Source organism: Pezoporus wallicus, unplaced genomic scaffold, assembly GCF_028554395.1.
Source record: "Pezoporus wallicus isolate ANWC-B61680 ecotype Strahan unplaced genomic scaffold, APGP_CSIRO_Pwel_v1 contig_13223, whole genome shotgun sequence".
Taxonomy (NCBI): domain Eukaryota; kingdom Metazoa; phylum Chordata; class Aves; order Psittaciformes; family Psittacidae; genus Pezoporus; species Pezoporus wallicus.
In genome coordinates, this window is record NW_026638627.1 from 330656 (window position 1) to 345669 (window position 15014).

General features: G+C 39.4%; 1 protein-coding gene across 1 annotated transcript; it reads left to right on the top strand.

The window, feature by feature from the left end:
* Positions 1–233: 233 nt before the first annotated feature.
* Positions 234–13577, top strand: LOC130600375 (albumin-like). Its single transcript, XM_057411626.1, has 15 exons — positions 234–391; positions 1919–1979; positions 2714–2846; positions 3734–3948; positions 4658–4790; positions 5872–5969; positions 6894–7023; positions 7900–8114; positions 8624–8756; positions 9621–9718; positions 10461–10599; positions 11113–11336; positions 11858–11990; positions 13037–13093; positions 13386–13577. Exons 1-14 carry the CDS (start codon positions 307–309, stop codon positions 13085–13087), a joined length of 1848 nt encoding a protein of 615 aa, XP_057267609.1. The 5' UTR covers positions 234–306; the 3' UTR covers positions 13088–13093; positions 13386–13577.
* Positions 13578–15014: the final 1437 nt, after the last annotated feature.

Below are 15014 nucleotides of genomic sequence, written 5' to 3' on the forward strand. Positions count from 1 at the left end.
TTGAACTCCTTGTTTGTCGTTTGATAAGGAAATTTACGCAAAACTTTATCTATTTGGGTGCTGGCAGGTTCAACCTTTTCAGGACAAAAAGGCCCAGACTAACACAATAAACAAAGCATATCAAATTCATTTTTGCAAGGACAGTCCAAGTTTTGTAATCTTCTTCAGGCCAAGTGGAAACCTACAAGTGCCAGCTCTATGGTTAATATTTTACAGACTCAAGTAAGAAAGAGTATATAAGCAAATGCTTTCTCTTCTATCTTCCAGCTTTTCTGAGCATTTTAACCCACATCATAATCTGCAACCATGAAGTGGGTAACATTGATTTCATTTATTTTCCTCATAAGTTCTGCCAGATCCAGGAATCTGCAAAGAGTCGCTCGAGGGGCAGGTAAGAACCACTTAGTTGTTTTTGCAGTCTTTGCTATATCAATTTCATGTCTTTAATGCAATTTCATGGACAATTTTTGCAAGCCCAATCCAAAGAGAAGAGAAAAACTTGATTGACTTGAAAAGCAACTAAATGAAGAAATCATGAGGAGATGGCTAGAACAGGACAACTTAACTGGGTGAGAAAGTCTGGTGACGTCCCTTTGCAGCATCAGTGTAGGGCATGAACAGATGTTGATTATTCAGCATCTGTTACTTTCCAGTGAGGAGAAAAGGGACTCACTGTACTTTTTTAAGTGCTGTCTTTCACATGGTAGTTCATATGTGAGCTCCTCACCAGTAAAAGGTGACAGTTTTCACATAAGTAGGTCAAACAAAAAAATCTGCATCTCAGTTTGGGCTATAGGAAGGCTAGCCAAAGCCTCCTCATTGTTTCATCTCTCCCTGTATTATAAAACTTAAGATGTTTGTCAAGAAAATATTCCTGCAGGCAGTCTTAGACATTTTTCCACTGATCTTTTTAATTTTTGTTTGAAATGTGAAAATTAACCAAACTCATTTATCCGGAGCTGGCTGGAAATGCCAGTGAACAGCAGCAAAAAAATATCTTTTAATTACAATTTTCTGCACCAAAACGCTTATTATCAAAGCAGGTATATTCCATTAGGTAAGGGAATTACTCCTAATGTTTTCTAAATGCTTCTGAATGGTATTTCTAGACCAAGACGACTGACCCAGTCTAGCTCATTCATTACTGTAGCTATATGACTCAGTATCTGTTTGAGAAATCTCATGGGTGTCTTCTCACCAAGAGCAAGGTGTAACTACAACCTGTATTTGTTACCACCAGGACCAAGGGAAGGTATTTACCTGCTTTCCTTTTCTCAGAGAGCACAGATGATATGCACTGGTTGGAACCAGAATATTGAATCTGCCAAATTAATAATTATATGTTCAAAAAGAGAAAATTCTGTTGATGCTTGCTCTCATCAAACTACAGCTGCATTCCTTTCTTTGTAGCGTGGACATGATAGTGTTGTCAGTTACTCAAAGGACGTTTGCTAACCCTTAATAGTAAGCTACAGCAGTCATTTTGAGTATTTGAAGTAAGTATGTGCTTACAGAGGTAAATCTTGTATTAAAGTCCTAAAAATCATATGCTTGGACTCCTTCAGAAAGATGAGTGTACGTAAGCATTAGGTGTCTACAGACAAACAGACAAGAAGTGTCATCTGAGACATCAAAGAGCTCAAGGTGGCTGAAAAGAGGTTTAGATTGAAGTTCCCAGAACATCAGCACAGATTACCCAGAATGGTGTGCCCAGCGGTGGGATTTGACAAGTGATCAGCATCAGCTTGGGCTGTTTCAAAACAATGATGCTACTCACTCAAGTTATTCCCTTAAGAGCTGGATGAATGCTGCACCCTTCTACAAATCTGACCCAAGGTGCCCAGCAAGTATTCCTTAATGGGTCTAGCACAGCCAGAGGGATAGGGAGCCTCACTGTTCTCTTTGCTTTTCTTCCTAGAGCACAAGAGTGAGATTGCCCATCGCTACAATGACTTGAAGGAGGAGACATTTAAGGCAGTGTAAGTGAACGTTCCACTTACATTTTCTGATTGTTTTCCATCTCTTTTGATACTGGAGAAAAAAGGGAAACTAAAACACACCATACGAGCAAGTGAAGAGTGTATGTGTCTCACTGAAGGCACTGAGTTAGCCTTACTGTTAGTATACAAAGCCTACAAATACGTTAAGACCTGCAAAACTCACTATGACGTTCATGCTCTCTAGGAAAAGAACTCCTTGGAAACTTTATGAGAAAACCTGTGTTCCCTATGGGAACACAGTTATGCTGGATTGTGACATTACCAAAAAAACCCAACCAAACCCACAACAGATTTTTTTGAGACAATTCAATTATTTTCTTTTGAAATTGGTTTTGGGAATGGCAGAGGGCCCTGGCAGAAACATACCAACTTCTGAAAGAAGGCAGCCTTAAGATCAGTATTTGTAACAAAATGACAAAACCCAGCTTAGTTTACCACTGGTAAAAGCAACAGGAAAATCAGATCATAGTCTCTTCTGGTTTATTTCTAATCTACTATCCAAGACTTTTGTTCTTGGGTAGTAAGGCTGAAAACCTTCTTCTAGAAAGGAGTTGAGAAGAGGAAGGATATGGGATCTGGTACTAAGCTCTTCATGGTACTCTATTTAAGCATTTGTGCACGGCATTTGAACAATTTAGTATCCAGATGCACCTCTGAAAATGTTAGCTGTTATGTTTCTTATCTCCATATTCCAAATGTGCTTTGTGTTTCAGTGCCATGATCACATTTGCCCAGTATCTCCAGAGGTGTTCTTACGAGGGACTGTCTAAGCTGGTAAAGGATGTTGTTGATCTGGCACAGAAGTGTGTGGCCAATGAGGATGCCCCTGAGTGCACAAAATCACTGGTATGCAATGAATCCTTTGGTATTGTGTTTCTCCTCATTCTGTGCAGCTACCAGCGTCATCCTCACTGAGGATTTATAACTGATCCTTTCAGGTGTGGCTGTTGTCATTGGCAATTCTCAGATTTTAGTGCTGAAACAAAGAACTTGGTTGTGTTGGGTTCTGAAACTGCATTTCAGAAATGCCTAAATGATCTGTGGAGCCACATACTGGAGCCCAGACACCACACGCAGGCACATTTCCAGCATTGCCTGGAAATAAATGTTAGCATTTAGTACAAATACCCCAGCGGTAAAATACAGGTCTAGATAATCAGGTGACCAAAATGTGTGGGTTTTCACACTCGGATGACTTGAAAAGGTATGTGTGCTGATTTAAGGTACTTAGTTTGCGAAGTTTTAAAAAAACTCCTGTAAGATGAGGTAACAAAAGAAGTTTGTAGGTATGGAAGATCCCCGGGTGTCTAGCAGGCTTCAGAAAGACAGATGCCTCTGTTCTTGTGAGCTCTAACATTCAGACCAAATGACATGACTACATTAGTTCTCCATAAAGGTTTCCTCAACCTGATCATCAAGTAGAATCTCAAATTCTGCTTCAATTCATCTGAAAATTCAGTTTAGTCAGATTAGAAGTAAAAGGAGATCTCTGTCTTGCACAGAGTATTTTAAATTATTTTTTTTCAATAAAGCATTGTAATAGTTTTGATACTGGACCACATAAAATAAAACTTTATGAAATTGTGTTGAAAACAATGGATTATTCTGATTTATGGTCTAAATATTATCCCTGTAAAAAATGTATTTACTTATCAATCTGGGTTTTCTTTTACAGATAAGTACATTATACTGTCTATAAGGAATAATTCTGACCCTCAGCATCTCCTTTACAGCCCTCTATTTTCCTGGATGAAATCTGCCAAGTCGAAAAGCTCCGTGACTCATATGGTGCAATGGCTGACTGCTGTAGTAAGGCTGATCCTGAAAGAAATAAGTGCTTCCTGTCATTTAAAGTCGCCAAGCCAGACTTCATTCAGCCATACCAGAGACCAGCTGCTGATGTGATATGCAAGGAGTACCAGGACAACCGGGTGTCATTCATGGGACAGTAAGAGAAATGGCCATTTTGCACTCTTTAAGCATTTAGATGTGCAGAAGAGGGAACTCCAAGCTATACAGAGTGTATGGACATGCAAGACATTAGAATTTTCAAGAGTTCAACCTCATATCCGCATGTGTAAATCATTTGCTCAATTGTTAAATAGCCAAAGCTCTGATCGTGTTTTTTCAGTCCATGCTAGCACAAGTTTTTCCATTCAAAAATGGGTTTTAAGGGATCACATTCTATAAATCTTGGGGGACTTCTTTTCTCCTCAGAAAACCCCTGAAAAACTACAGTGTTTCCAATATTTACTTAATAATTTACTTGCTCAAGTCTCCAACTACTCTCATAATTAGAAAGGATGAAGAAAGATAACAGAAGAATAAAAATCAGCAAGAAAATCTTGGTGAAATGGCCATAGAATAATTTTTCACACTCGAAATCACAATTCTCAAGTATCTGACAATGCATTTAAAAAAATCAAAACATGCACATCAATCTAGGTGGCTGTCAATAAAAGGAGTTATTCCACCTGTCATGGCTACTGAGCCCTGCTTTGGAAATTGAGATTTATGAGAGCGTTTCCCATAGAAGACATTGTATTAGGAAAGTAGATTACATTTCTGCACTCAAAATGAAAGTTATGGAAGCTCTAAAAGATTTAAGGACATTTTCTGTTGTCATTGGAATATGTAACTTTTTCTTTTCCTCACAGTTTCATCTATTCTGTTGCAAGAAGAAGCCCCTTCTTGTATGCTCCAACAATCCTTAGTCTGGCTGCTGATTATGAACATGTACTTCAGAGCTGCTGCAAAGAGAGTGACGTTGGTGCTTGCTTGGATGAAAAGGTATATCCATTTTTTCACTGTGTGTGAAAACTAAGCCAATGTTCTACTGCATAAAGGTCTTTTCTGATCTTAGTAACAACTCTCTTTAAAGGAAGAAGTGGCTTTAAATGGCTAACGTTAAATTACAGTTTATAGTTCCAACATTCTGCTTTTCTAGGGTGGTTTTCAGTAAACATTTGCATGTGGGTTTGTAGAAACTAACATGGAGTAAAAATTCATATTTTGTTTTTTTTTTAAATGAAACAAAAAAAAAACACACAAAAAAAAAATCAAACTAGCTAAGTTTGTCTTTTTGTCCCTTTGCTAACATGTTATCAGGGAGCTGTGAGTATTGTGCAGATGTGCTGAATCCAAAGAACATGTAGCTCTTGGAGTTTTTCATCTGTGGTGAACTGTAGTGGAAAGGCATGCTACCAGAGAGGCATGAGGGCAAGACAGCTCTCTCTTGGCAGCCTAACATGCCATCACCCCATCCAGTGTGTAAGTGTACAAGAGGTCTCCCCTATTTTTGCTCTATTTGTTGTCCAAGCAAATGGAGGAGAAAGAGTGAGAAACAGGTAGAATCTTCCTGTTCATTAAAATCTTGGTATGAAGAACTTGTAGAGAAGGATTAATCATGAGTTAGTCCAATGATCTGATAGCAGGTGACTTCCACAGAGCTCTGCTTTTTAGAGAACTATAGCTAAGATTCCATGTTAGCCTTGGGAATGGCTTGAGCCTAATTTTCCTTTTGTCTCCAACTCAGTCCCAGTGACTTCTGTATAATCACTGCAGTGCTTTGTAAGACAACTTAGGCTCCTTTGAAGCCACAGGCTTCAATCACATTGAAGTATTTGGTGAACAGCAGCATGTCTGTAGAACTGCACTGTGCCATAAGGCATAGCATATAGACTGGAAGTTCAGTGCTGATTGCAAACTGGTTAGGACTGCCTAAGGAGTTCTCAGCTGGTTTGGCTTTTCAGCAGAGCTAACTGGACCAGGACCTAATGTGCATCTGAAGTGTGAATTTCAGATTTTTTTTTTTTCTCAGTCCGTTAAATGTGACAAGTTTAATGTGACCATGTGCATCCTGTTACTATAGGCAGGTGCCATAAAAGAAAAAGCCAAGAAAATAAGCCTGAAGCACCAGCATTCTTGTGAAATCCTCAACAAGTTTGGTGAGAGAACTTTCCAAGCAGAGTAAGTTCCAATCAGTTTTTTGTAAAAAGTAGGCTTGTTAACAGGGGCCTGAAACTAATCACAAGGAAAATTGCTCACTATGAGGAAATTCTTCCCTGTGAGGTGGTGAGGCACTGGCACAGGTTGTCCAAAGAAGCTGTGACTGTTCCAACCCTGGCAGTGTTCAAGGCCAGGTTGGACGGGGCTTGGAGCAACCTTGTCTAGGGGAAGGTGTCCCTGCCTGTAGTAGGGGGGTGGAACTGAATGAGCTTTAGGGTCTCTTCCAGCCCATAGCTTCCTGTGATCCTATCATTCTAAGAAAACACTAGCATATAGAATTCACTTCCAAATGCTGAGTTAGAACAGTGCACTCATGGTACTTCCTAGCACGCTTTTTATTTATTTATTTATTTTAAATAAGTTGCTAGTTCAAGCCTTAAATCAGTGAAAGAGTCAGATTTGCAGTATCACAGTTATTATCAAAGCTATGTTTTTAAGATTAAGAAAGACTTAATCTTTCCAACAGAGAGTTACTTTGCATTCTGTGCTTGTCTAATACACTAACATTGACTAGGATTGACTTACTAGATATAGTCAGTTTTGATTTAAAGGCTTCATTAGAACTATATACATCTGCGCTAAGCAATCTTAGAGATCCTTTACAGGTCATTCCCCAGTCATGGGGAGTTCTAGGGTGTGATCCTTACACAGACAGCTCAGATAGAACAGAAGCACCAAACACTTGTTTCTTTCTATTTTTAATGAGCATTGGGTACTTCTGCAGATGTCAATGCCCCTTTTTTTACCAACCACCAGAAATTAGATGAGAAGAATGAATTAATATTTACTTCCAACAATGCTGATCTACAGTATTGCAAGTGTTAACAAGATTTCTGTTCAACAGTGAGCTTTAAAACAAATGTGTTTTTCTTCTTTTCCACCCAGTAAACTTGCTCTCCTGAGCCAGAAATATCCCAAGGCTCCATTGTCAGAAATTGTTAAAATTCTACAGGACCTTAAGGGTATCTACAAAGAGTGCTGTGAAGGGGACATGATAGAGTGCATGGATGACAACGTAAGCTAAATATTTGTCAAAACTGTTTACATACTTGAGCAATGTTTAGGAAGACAATAATTTGTGCAACTACTCATTCGCAGTCCAGGGAATTCATACTCAACACTGCTGGAAGATTCTTCAGCCACTGAAAATCTCACAGCCAGCTCAGCAGCTTGTTCCTGGAACTAGGCTTTGCACCAGTTCTGGACCTAGCCCTTCATGATCATGAGGGCAAGGAGATGTTACTTACAGTATAGTGTGTGTGTGTTTGGCTGAAATCAAAATATTTATCTCGGAGATTGTTTGATGGTATTTACTCACTTCAGTTGTAAACAAAGCAAAAGAAAGCACAGGCATTTTTCTGCTGTCCTCCTGTGTGTACTGCCATTCATGCAGCTTTCCTGTAGTGCCAGGGAACTCTAGAGAGCAACTTGCATGGGAGAATTAGTAAAACTGTGCAACAGTGACATGATTTAAATATTGCCTCTCTGACTGGAATTTAGATGTGCTTTTTAAACCAGCTGGTGTCCAGTGCTGGCTTTATGAAGCTCTGGGGTTTTTGTTCTCTGTCAGAGCTGGGCACCTGACTATCAGATCTATCTGATACCCTTGTGACAGATCACTCAATGACATTCCAGAGTTTGTCTTCTCAAAGTTTCTAAGATCAAGGAAGGAACAACATTCTCCCTGTACCCATGATCACTGTGCTTAGTATGCAGAGGACATGCCTGTTGCTGTCATTATTCTCTTTCATGGAAACAGCATTTCCTTAGCAAAATGCTAAGTAAACAGGTGACCTGGATGGAAAAGAAAGAATCTGAAAAAGAGAGGGGGGATGAATATATCTTTAAATTATTATTTCATAGCTTGTCTGATAATATGTTTATTCTTTAGGCAGAGCTTATAACCTATATGTGCTCTAAACAAGATGTATTCTCAAGTAAAATCAAAGACTGTTGTGCCAAGCCAGTTGTGGAACGAAGCCAGTGTATTATTGAATCAGATTTTGATGAGAAACCTGCAGATCTTCCTTCACTAGTTGAAAAATACATCCAAGATAAGGAAGTGTGCAAGAGCTTTGAGGCAGGCCATGATGCATTCTTGTCAGAGTAAGTAGTGCAAACAGCATGTGTGCTTGCATTTGAATGTTTCTGCAAATGAGCCTCTGTTTTTTCTGAACTATGACATTTTGTACTGCTGGAAAAGCTGTCCTCTTGTAGTTTCAACTGCATATGGAGAGCAGAGATGACCACGTGGAAGTCTGATGTAGCTCTGACCCAAGTTGAACCCCTAGTTTCTCATTCATGCTTTGTGATTTATTTTGTTCAGCACTGTCCTATAGTATTTTTATTTGTGGGCTTTGTGCATGTCCACATACATTACCTGCTTAAGAATTATTCTGTCCCAGGGTACTATTTTGTTCCTCTCACATTTGCCTTGTTGGCAGATGACAGAACGACAAAACACATGTGCTAAAACAAGCAAACATCATTCCAAGCTTATCATCCATTTACTTGATCTTTTGCAGGGAACTGCCATTGTAAGTTATTGTGCTATGCATGAAGAAAGCAGCACGTTGTTTGGGAGCTCTGATTCTGTCAGCCTGTGTGTCTTTCAGGTTTGTTTATGAATACTCACGGAGACACCCTGAGCTCTCCACGCAGCTGATTCTGAGAGTTGCTAAGGGATATGAAACACTCCTGGAAAAGTGCTGCAAGACAGACAACCCTGCCCAGTGCTACGGAAATGCTGTAGGTGCACAGCTTTTTTTGCAGATAACTACAGTGCTTGGTTGGTACCTATCATGAAACAACTGGGTTGAGAAGCTCCTATGGAAGAGCAGACAGAAAGCATTTTGAGTGACTAACCCCAGGGAAAGTTAGTGTCCTGTTGGGATGCTAAGCAGTCCAGGGCTGTGACAACAGAATGTTCTTAGATCAAAGAATAACTTCATTGGTCACCTTATGAAATTTCAGACTATCCTCAGAACTGCCTGATGCCTCCGTCTCTCAAAAGTGATTTTGCTTAGCCTGAAGATGATTAATAACTGGTTAGATTAATTATTCTGTGAGCTCCACTGCCTATACTGAATATGGCTGCTCATGGATTATGATGGGAACCCGCATTGCCAGCTCACAGACACTAAGCATAAACTTTGATCTCCTAATCTTCAACTGAATTGCACACAAGTCACAGCACAAATTGAGTCACTGACAGCTTTGACCAAGGAATGGAAAGAGGATGTTCTCCTCACAGTTGATAATCCTATACTTGAAAAATATTCACCGCATTTAAACAAAAAAAAAAACCAAAACCAACCAAACAAAAAAGAAAACAAAGAACCCTGTTGTCTAGAAAGTAAGTCCAACAGGTAACTAATTTAAATTAAATTAAAAAAATCTTGCTGCCTTTTTAACAGAATTTCTGCTAGAACTTAAGACTCTTATGAGAATCAAGCCCTCCCTAAGATACCCAGGCTATCTGGAGGTAATTAGCGTTAAAAAATGGATATTTTATAGCTAATAAGATTTAGAAGACCTCAGAAGCTGCATTTGTATGACTGTTACCAGGACATCCTACTCTAACATTACTAATGATTTCATACTTGTTTGCAGCAAGAGGATTTGAACAAGCATATCAAAGAAACGCAAGATGTTGTAAAGACCAACTGTGACCTTCTTGCTACCCATGGCGAAGCAGACTTTCTTAAAGCGTAAGTACTTAGCATGACCAGCAGGTCAAAGGAGGTGATCCTGCCCCTCTACTCTGCTCTTCTGAGACCTCACTTGGAGTATTGTGTACAGTTCTGGTGTCCTCAACATAAAAAGGACATGGAACTGTTGGAACAAGTCCAGAGAAGGGCCACAAGGATGATCAGGGGACTGGAGCACCTCTCATATGAAGATAGGCTGAGAAAGTTGGAGCTGTTCAGCTTGGAGAAGAGAAGCTGCGTGGAGACCTCATAGCAGCCTGCCAGTACCTGGAGGGGGCCTATGAGGATGCTGGGGAGGGACTCTTCATTAAGGACTGTAGTGACAGGAAAAGGGGTAACGGGTTAAAACTTAAACTAGGGAAGTTTAGACTGGTTATAAAGAGGAAGTTCTTTCCTGTAAGGGTGGTGAGGCACTGGAATGGGTTGCCCAGGGAAGTTGTGAATGCTCCATCCCTGGCGGTGTTGAAGGCCAGGTTGGACAGAGCCTTGGGCGACATGGCTTAGTGTGAGGTGTCCCTGCCCATGGCAGGGGGGGTTGGAACTGGATGATCTTAAGGTCCTTTGAACCCTAACTATTCTATGATTCTATGATTCTACTTGCTAACAAATATTCCAGATTGTAAAGAATGGTGCTGGCTGCTCTGGGTGAATTTATTTGGTTTTGTTTTTCACTTCTGTGGTCTAGCTCAGTAGAGCATTCATCAAATGTGAGCCAACAGTCATTTTGATATGACTTTTTCAGACTTCTCATCCGCTACACGAAGAAAATGCCTCAAGTATCAACTGACACCTTGCTGGAAATCGGAAAGAAAATGACAGCTGTTGGTACTAAGTGCTGCCAGCTTCCTGAGAACAAACGCCTGCCTTGCTCTGAGGGATATGTAAGTACATTGCCTTATTCTCTCTACTCTTGGAGATTTCTGCTGTTCTCAAAAAACTTGATTTCTGGTGAGATAGTAAACTCACAAGATTTTCCACAAACCCCAGGCTGAGCATCTACCTAAAAGAATTTGAAGTCTGTTAATTTTTAATAAATTGAGAGCCTAAATAGTTGTCTGATGGAAGCTTGTGAAAATTTCAGCTAAGCTTTGCTCTCGCTCAGCAAGCAAAAATAAGTTGGTTGGCTGCTTGTATTTGGAAAAGCTAAACAGTCTTAAAGCAACCGAAATGTACTTACTGATTGTAGCGTGATTGATAGACAGACTGTTGGCAGACTAAGAAATACTCAGGTTCAGGAATGTACATTTAATTTAAGTTTTAAGACCATGTCATTTCCAAGGAGGTGTTGGGATCTGACAGCTTCCACTTCCAGCTATGCTACTGTACCACAAACACCACATTTCTTACTGCAGCAGGTGAAACTCAAGTTTGTCCTTCTTTCCTTCTCTTTCCAGCTGAGCATTGTGATTCAGGAGATGTGCAAGAGGCAGGAGACCACACCTATAAATGACAATGTTTCACACTGCTGCAGTGACTCCTATGCTTACAGGAGACCCTGTTTCACTGCCATGGGAGTAGATACCAAATATGTGCCTCCAGCATTTAACCCTGATATGTTCAGCTTTGATGAAAAATTGTGCACTGCTGCTCCTGCTGAACGGGAACTAGGGCAGATGAAGTAAGCCAAAGGAAATACTTGTAGTAAAGCTTCTGAAGTGTAATACTTGGAAGGGGGGGTGCAGGAGGAAGCTACAAACACCCTGTTTTGTCATCAGATTGGGACTTCACTAACAGCAGCTAAAAAGCCAGATGGAACTATGTGTTTGCGCTGCACGTGTCAGTGCATAGCATCTTGTGGTTTGGAAGAGGCAAAATAGGGTGTTTTCTTCAAACAAAATCTGTCTCTTAGCTGACCTCTTTCATGTAGGTCCACTGCCAGTGCAAATCTTAAGACGTACTTCATTAAGACAGCATAAAGGCTATTGCAGTAAGTTTTTTTCCCACCTGTAACTGGGATAGCAAAAAGCAAAGTGGTAGACTGGGAGTTTGGAACCACAAATAGGCACAAACCCCTCTAGGCATGATAAAAGAAAAAAAAGCCTCGTAAATGAGCAGTACCTGTACAGAATGGCATATTTGAAACTGGGAAATCAAACTACAGCAGGTAGTGTTAACTCTATGTTGTGGCTTTGTTTTCAGATTGCTTGTCAACCTCATTAAACGCAAGCCCCAGATGACAGAAGAACAAATCAAGACAATTGCTAATGGTTTCACTGCCATGGTGGACAAGTGCTGCAAAAAATCAGATATTGAGACATGCTTTGGGGAAGAGGTATTTCCTATCTCCTTTAAAAAACAAAACAAAACAGGAAAGGAAAGGAAAGGAAAGGAAAGGAAAGGAAAGGAAAGGAAAGGAAAGGAAAGGAACACAGGAAACCAGAAACTCAGTAGGAAACCATGCATTAGGAAAGCAGTCCTGCAAACTGCTGTGATCCCTTGTCTGTGTACCCTTACAATAAATTTACCTGCAGAGCAGAACATGTGCAATCATACAGATTGTAGTCATTGCCCAGTTTCATGTGAAAAGAATGTCTGGAGGTCATGTAGTGCAATCATCTGCTCAAAGCACAGCTAAATTTTAGATTAGATAAGGTTCTTCAGGGTCTTGTCTGGAAAGTTGAGTTACAAGCCATAGCTGTAAAAGATGTATGCGTAGAATCTAAACTCTGCCTCTCACACAAACTTCCTTTTATGCTACAGATTCTTACAGAATTCTGAAGGATTACCAGTAAAAAGTGCATGTAGACCAATTATCAGACACCTAGCAAATATCGATACATTAGCAGGGGGAGTCCCGATGATTATGTCCTGTGAACAGTCATTCAGGTTTTCTTTTTTTTTCAAACTCATCAACCACAGATACATTCATTCATTCAATATCTGAAATAACCACAGGAGGAGCTGATCTGTAGCCATATAGCTAAGCAAGCACAAAGCATTTACAGGAATTATAAATAACAGTTTCCAGCAGCAAACTTGTAATCATTTGAAGCAGACGATTCTATTATCAATATCATAAATCATTTATTGATTGAATCCTTTTTTAATATATAACCAAATTATTGTGCAGGTAAATATATTAGGGAGACTTAGGAAATAATGACTTTTGTCTCTAAAGGTGTATTTTCTATGTTTGCAAGACTGAAAAATATCCAACATACATGAGTGCACAGATTCTAAACTTAGGAAGGACCATTAGAATTATCCTTTGAAACAGAACACAGTCACAAGTTTAAGTTTATAGAAATTCCTGCTCAAGCACCACATACTTTCCTCCCTTGGCTTCTCTCTCACAACTGTGTGTACTCCTTTTTCTAGGGTGCAAACCTGATAGTCCAGAGCAGAGCCACATTAGGAATTGGCGTGTAACACATGGTAGGTAACAGCAGTAATGCACGTATCATTTATCTATGTATGTATCTATATATGTATCTATATCTGTCTATCTATCTATCTAATCTGTCTACCTACCTATCTCTTCCCACCCTTCTGCCCAGAACTTAATTCCTTCAGCTCAAAAAAGCATCCAGCTTCCCTTTAACCACCAAGAAGTTGCTTTTTCTAACAGCTGGTTTAACCATCTGCCATTACACAGCATACAGCAGGTGGAAGTACTACTGGTGTGCTACTATTATACAAAATAATCCTTTTTGTTTCTCCAATCTAGGTTGCCACTGGGGGAAATGTGAAGAAAAATACTTCTGTGTAACTTCTCCTGCCCATTACCTTTTTTCCTTTGGTATTGAATGAGTATTTCATAAATCTTTAGTGTTTTGTCAAACCACATGCTTTTCCAGAAACTTTTCAATTCTATCACTTTGAAAAAATGAATAATAAATAAAAGCTTTATAAATCTGCATCTGTCCTCGTCTGCTGGTGACTACCATAAGACAAAGCTCTGCAGTGCTCCCTACACAAAATGGTTGCTATATATGTAAGGGCAGGGATTCCGTGGGGTTTTTTCTGTTTCTTGCTCTTGGAAACTAGATGTGAAAGAATATGAAAGGTGCTAACACATTTAGCTAGGCTTTAATACTCTGATTCAATTAGAGGTTCATTTTAGGCTTTACTTCAGCAATTATAATCACACATTAAGAAAACGTTCAAAGGAAGTGCTCAGTCTAAATAAGATGACTGGCAATGAGATCTTATTCAAAGGAAAAAAAAATATTTTCTTACATCAGTCCCAGATGGAGTATCCCTTTGCTTGCAGAGTTGCAAACAGATCTGCTTTTAGACACTTCTTTTCTTGTCTGAGGTTGTTTTTTTTAAACAGCTTTTGACTTTAGTCTTGTCTCTTGAAAAGCCTACCATCTGAATCATGCCTTTTATTTCAGGAAGCTCCTAAGAGAGAAATATTTCTGTTCTATGCCACTAAAGCAGCATGATTTTCTAGCTTATAGGTAGTTTCACTTTAACAAGGACCCTTGCATAATCCTTGAATAATAAGACATTTCATAAGGACAATTTTCTTGGCCTTGACTCTTTTGCCAAGTTCATGAACTGGGAATGTTCTCCAGAACCACAGAAGTACATTCAGAATGAAACATTCAGAGACACTGGGTTGAAAATTGATAAGGAAGAATCATCCATCTTGTTATGATTGAAAGGTTTGAACAGTCAATCACTGTGACTCATAGGTATTGGTTTAGCTCTTGTGACCCCAAGTCATCCACAAACACATCATTTGAAATGTACAGTTTTGTGAATTGAAGCAAGAATCATTTGTCAGTTGCAGTGAAGCACATTTTCTCTTAGTTTAAGGGAGCAAAACAGACATTCCGAAGACCATTCCCATTATTTAATTCACCATCCAAAAAGCTGACAGTCATTCACTGCAGGTAAAACTAACCTGTCTAGATTACTGAATTAGGACATGTTAAGCTCATTCAAGGAAGAGGTTTGGTGATGATTCTGATGCATGGAAATCAGCCTTATATCACAAATCTATCAAGAAGTGGGGATTTCTCATTCGATTTGCAGCTACTCCCCACACACTGTAACAATTCTTACGTGTGCTGTCACATGGGCTATGGCTTTTCAACTTCACTTTCAATAACTCCAAATACAAACAAGGTTAAAGGTTCCATTAAGATTTAGTAACTGAAAATGTACATATAATGTGTTTGTAATTTTGTTGGCTCCAAAGAGATAAAAAATTAATAGATAAATGATTTCTGGCCTGCGTTTATCATTTGTCAATGCCAAAAAGAGTAATGAGGCAAGAGAATGGAGTTGAGTTGAATATCAGTATAGCAAAAATACGTGGAAAGAATGGATTTCTCTCCACCCCAAC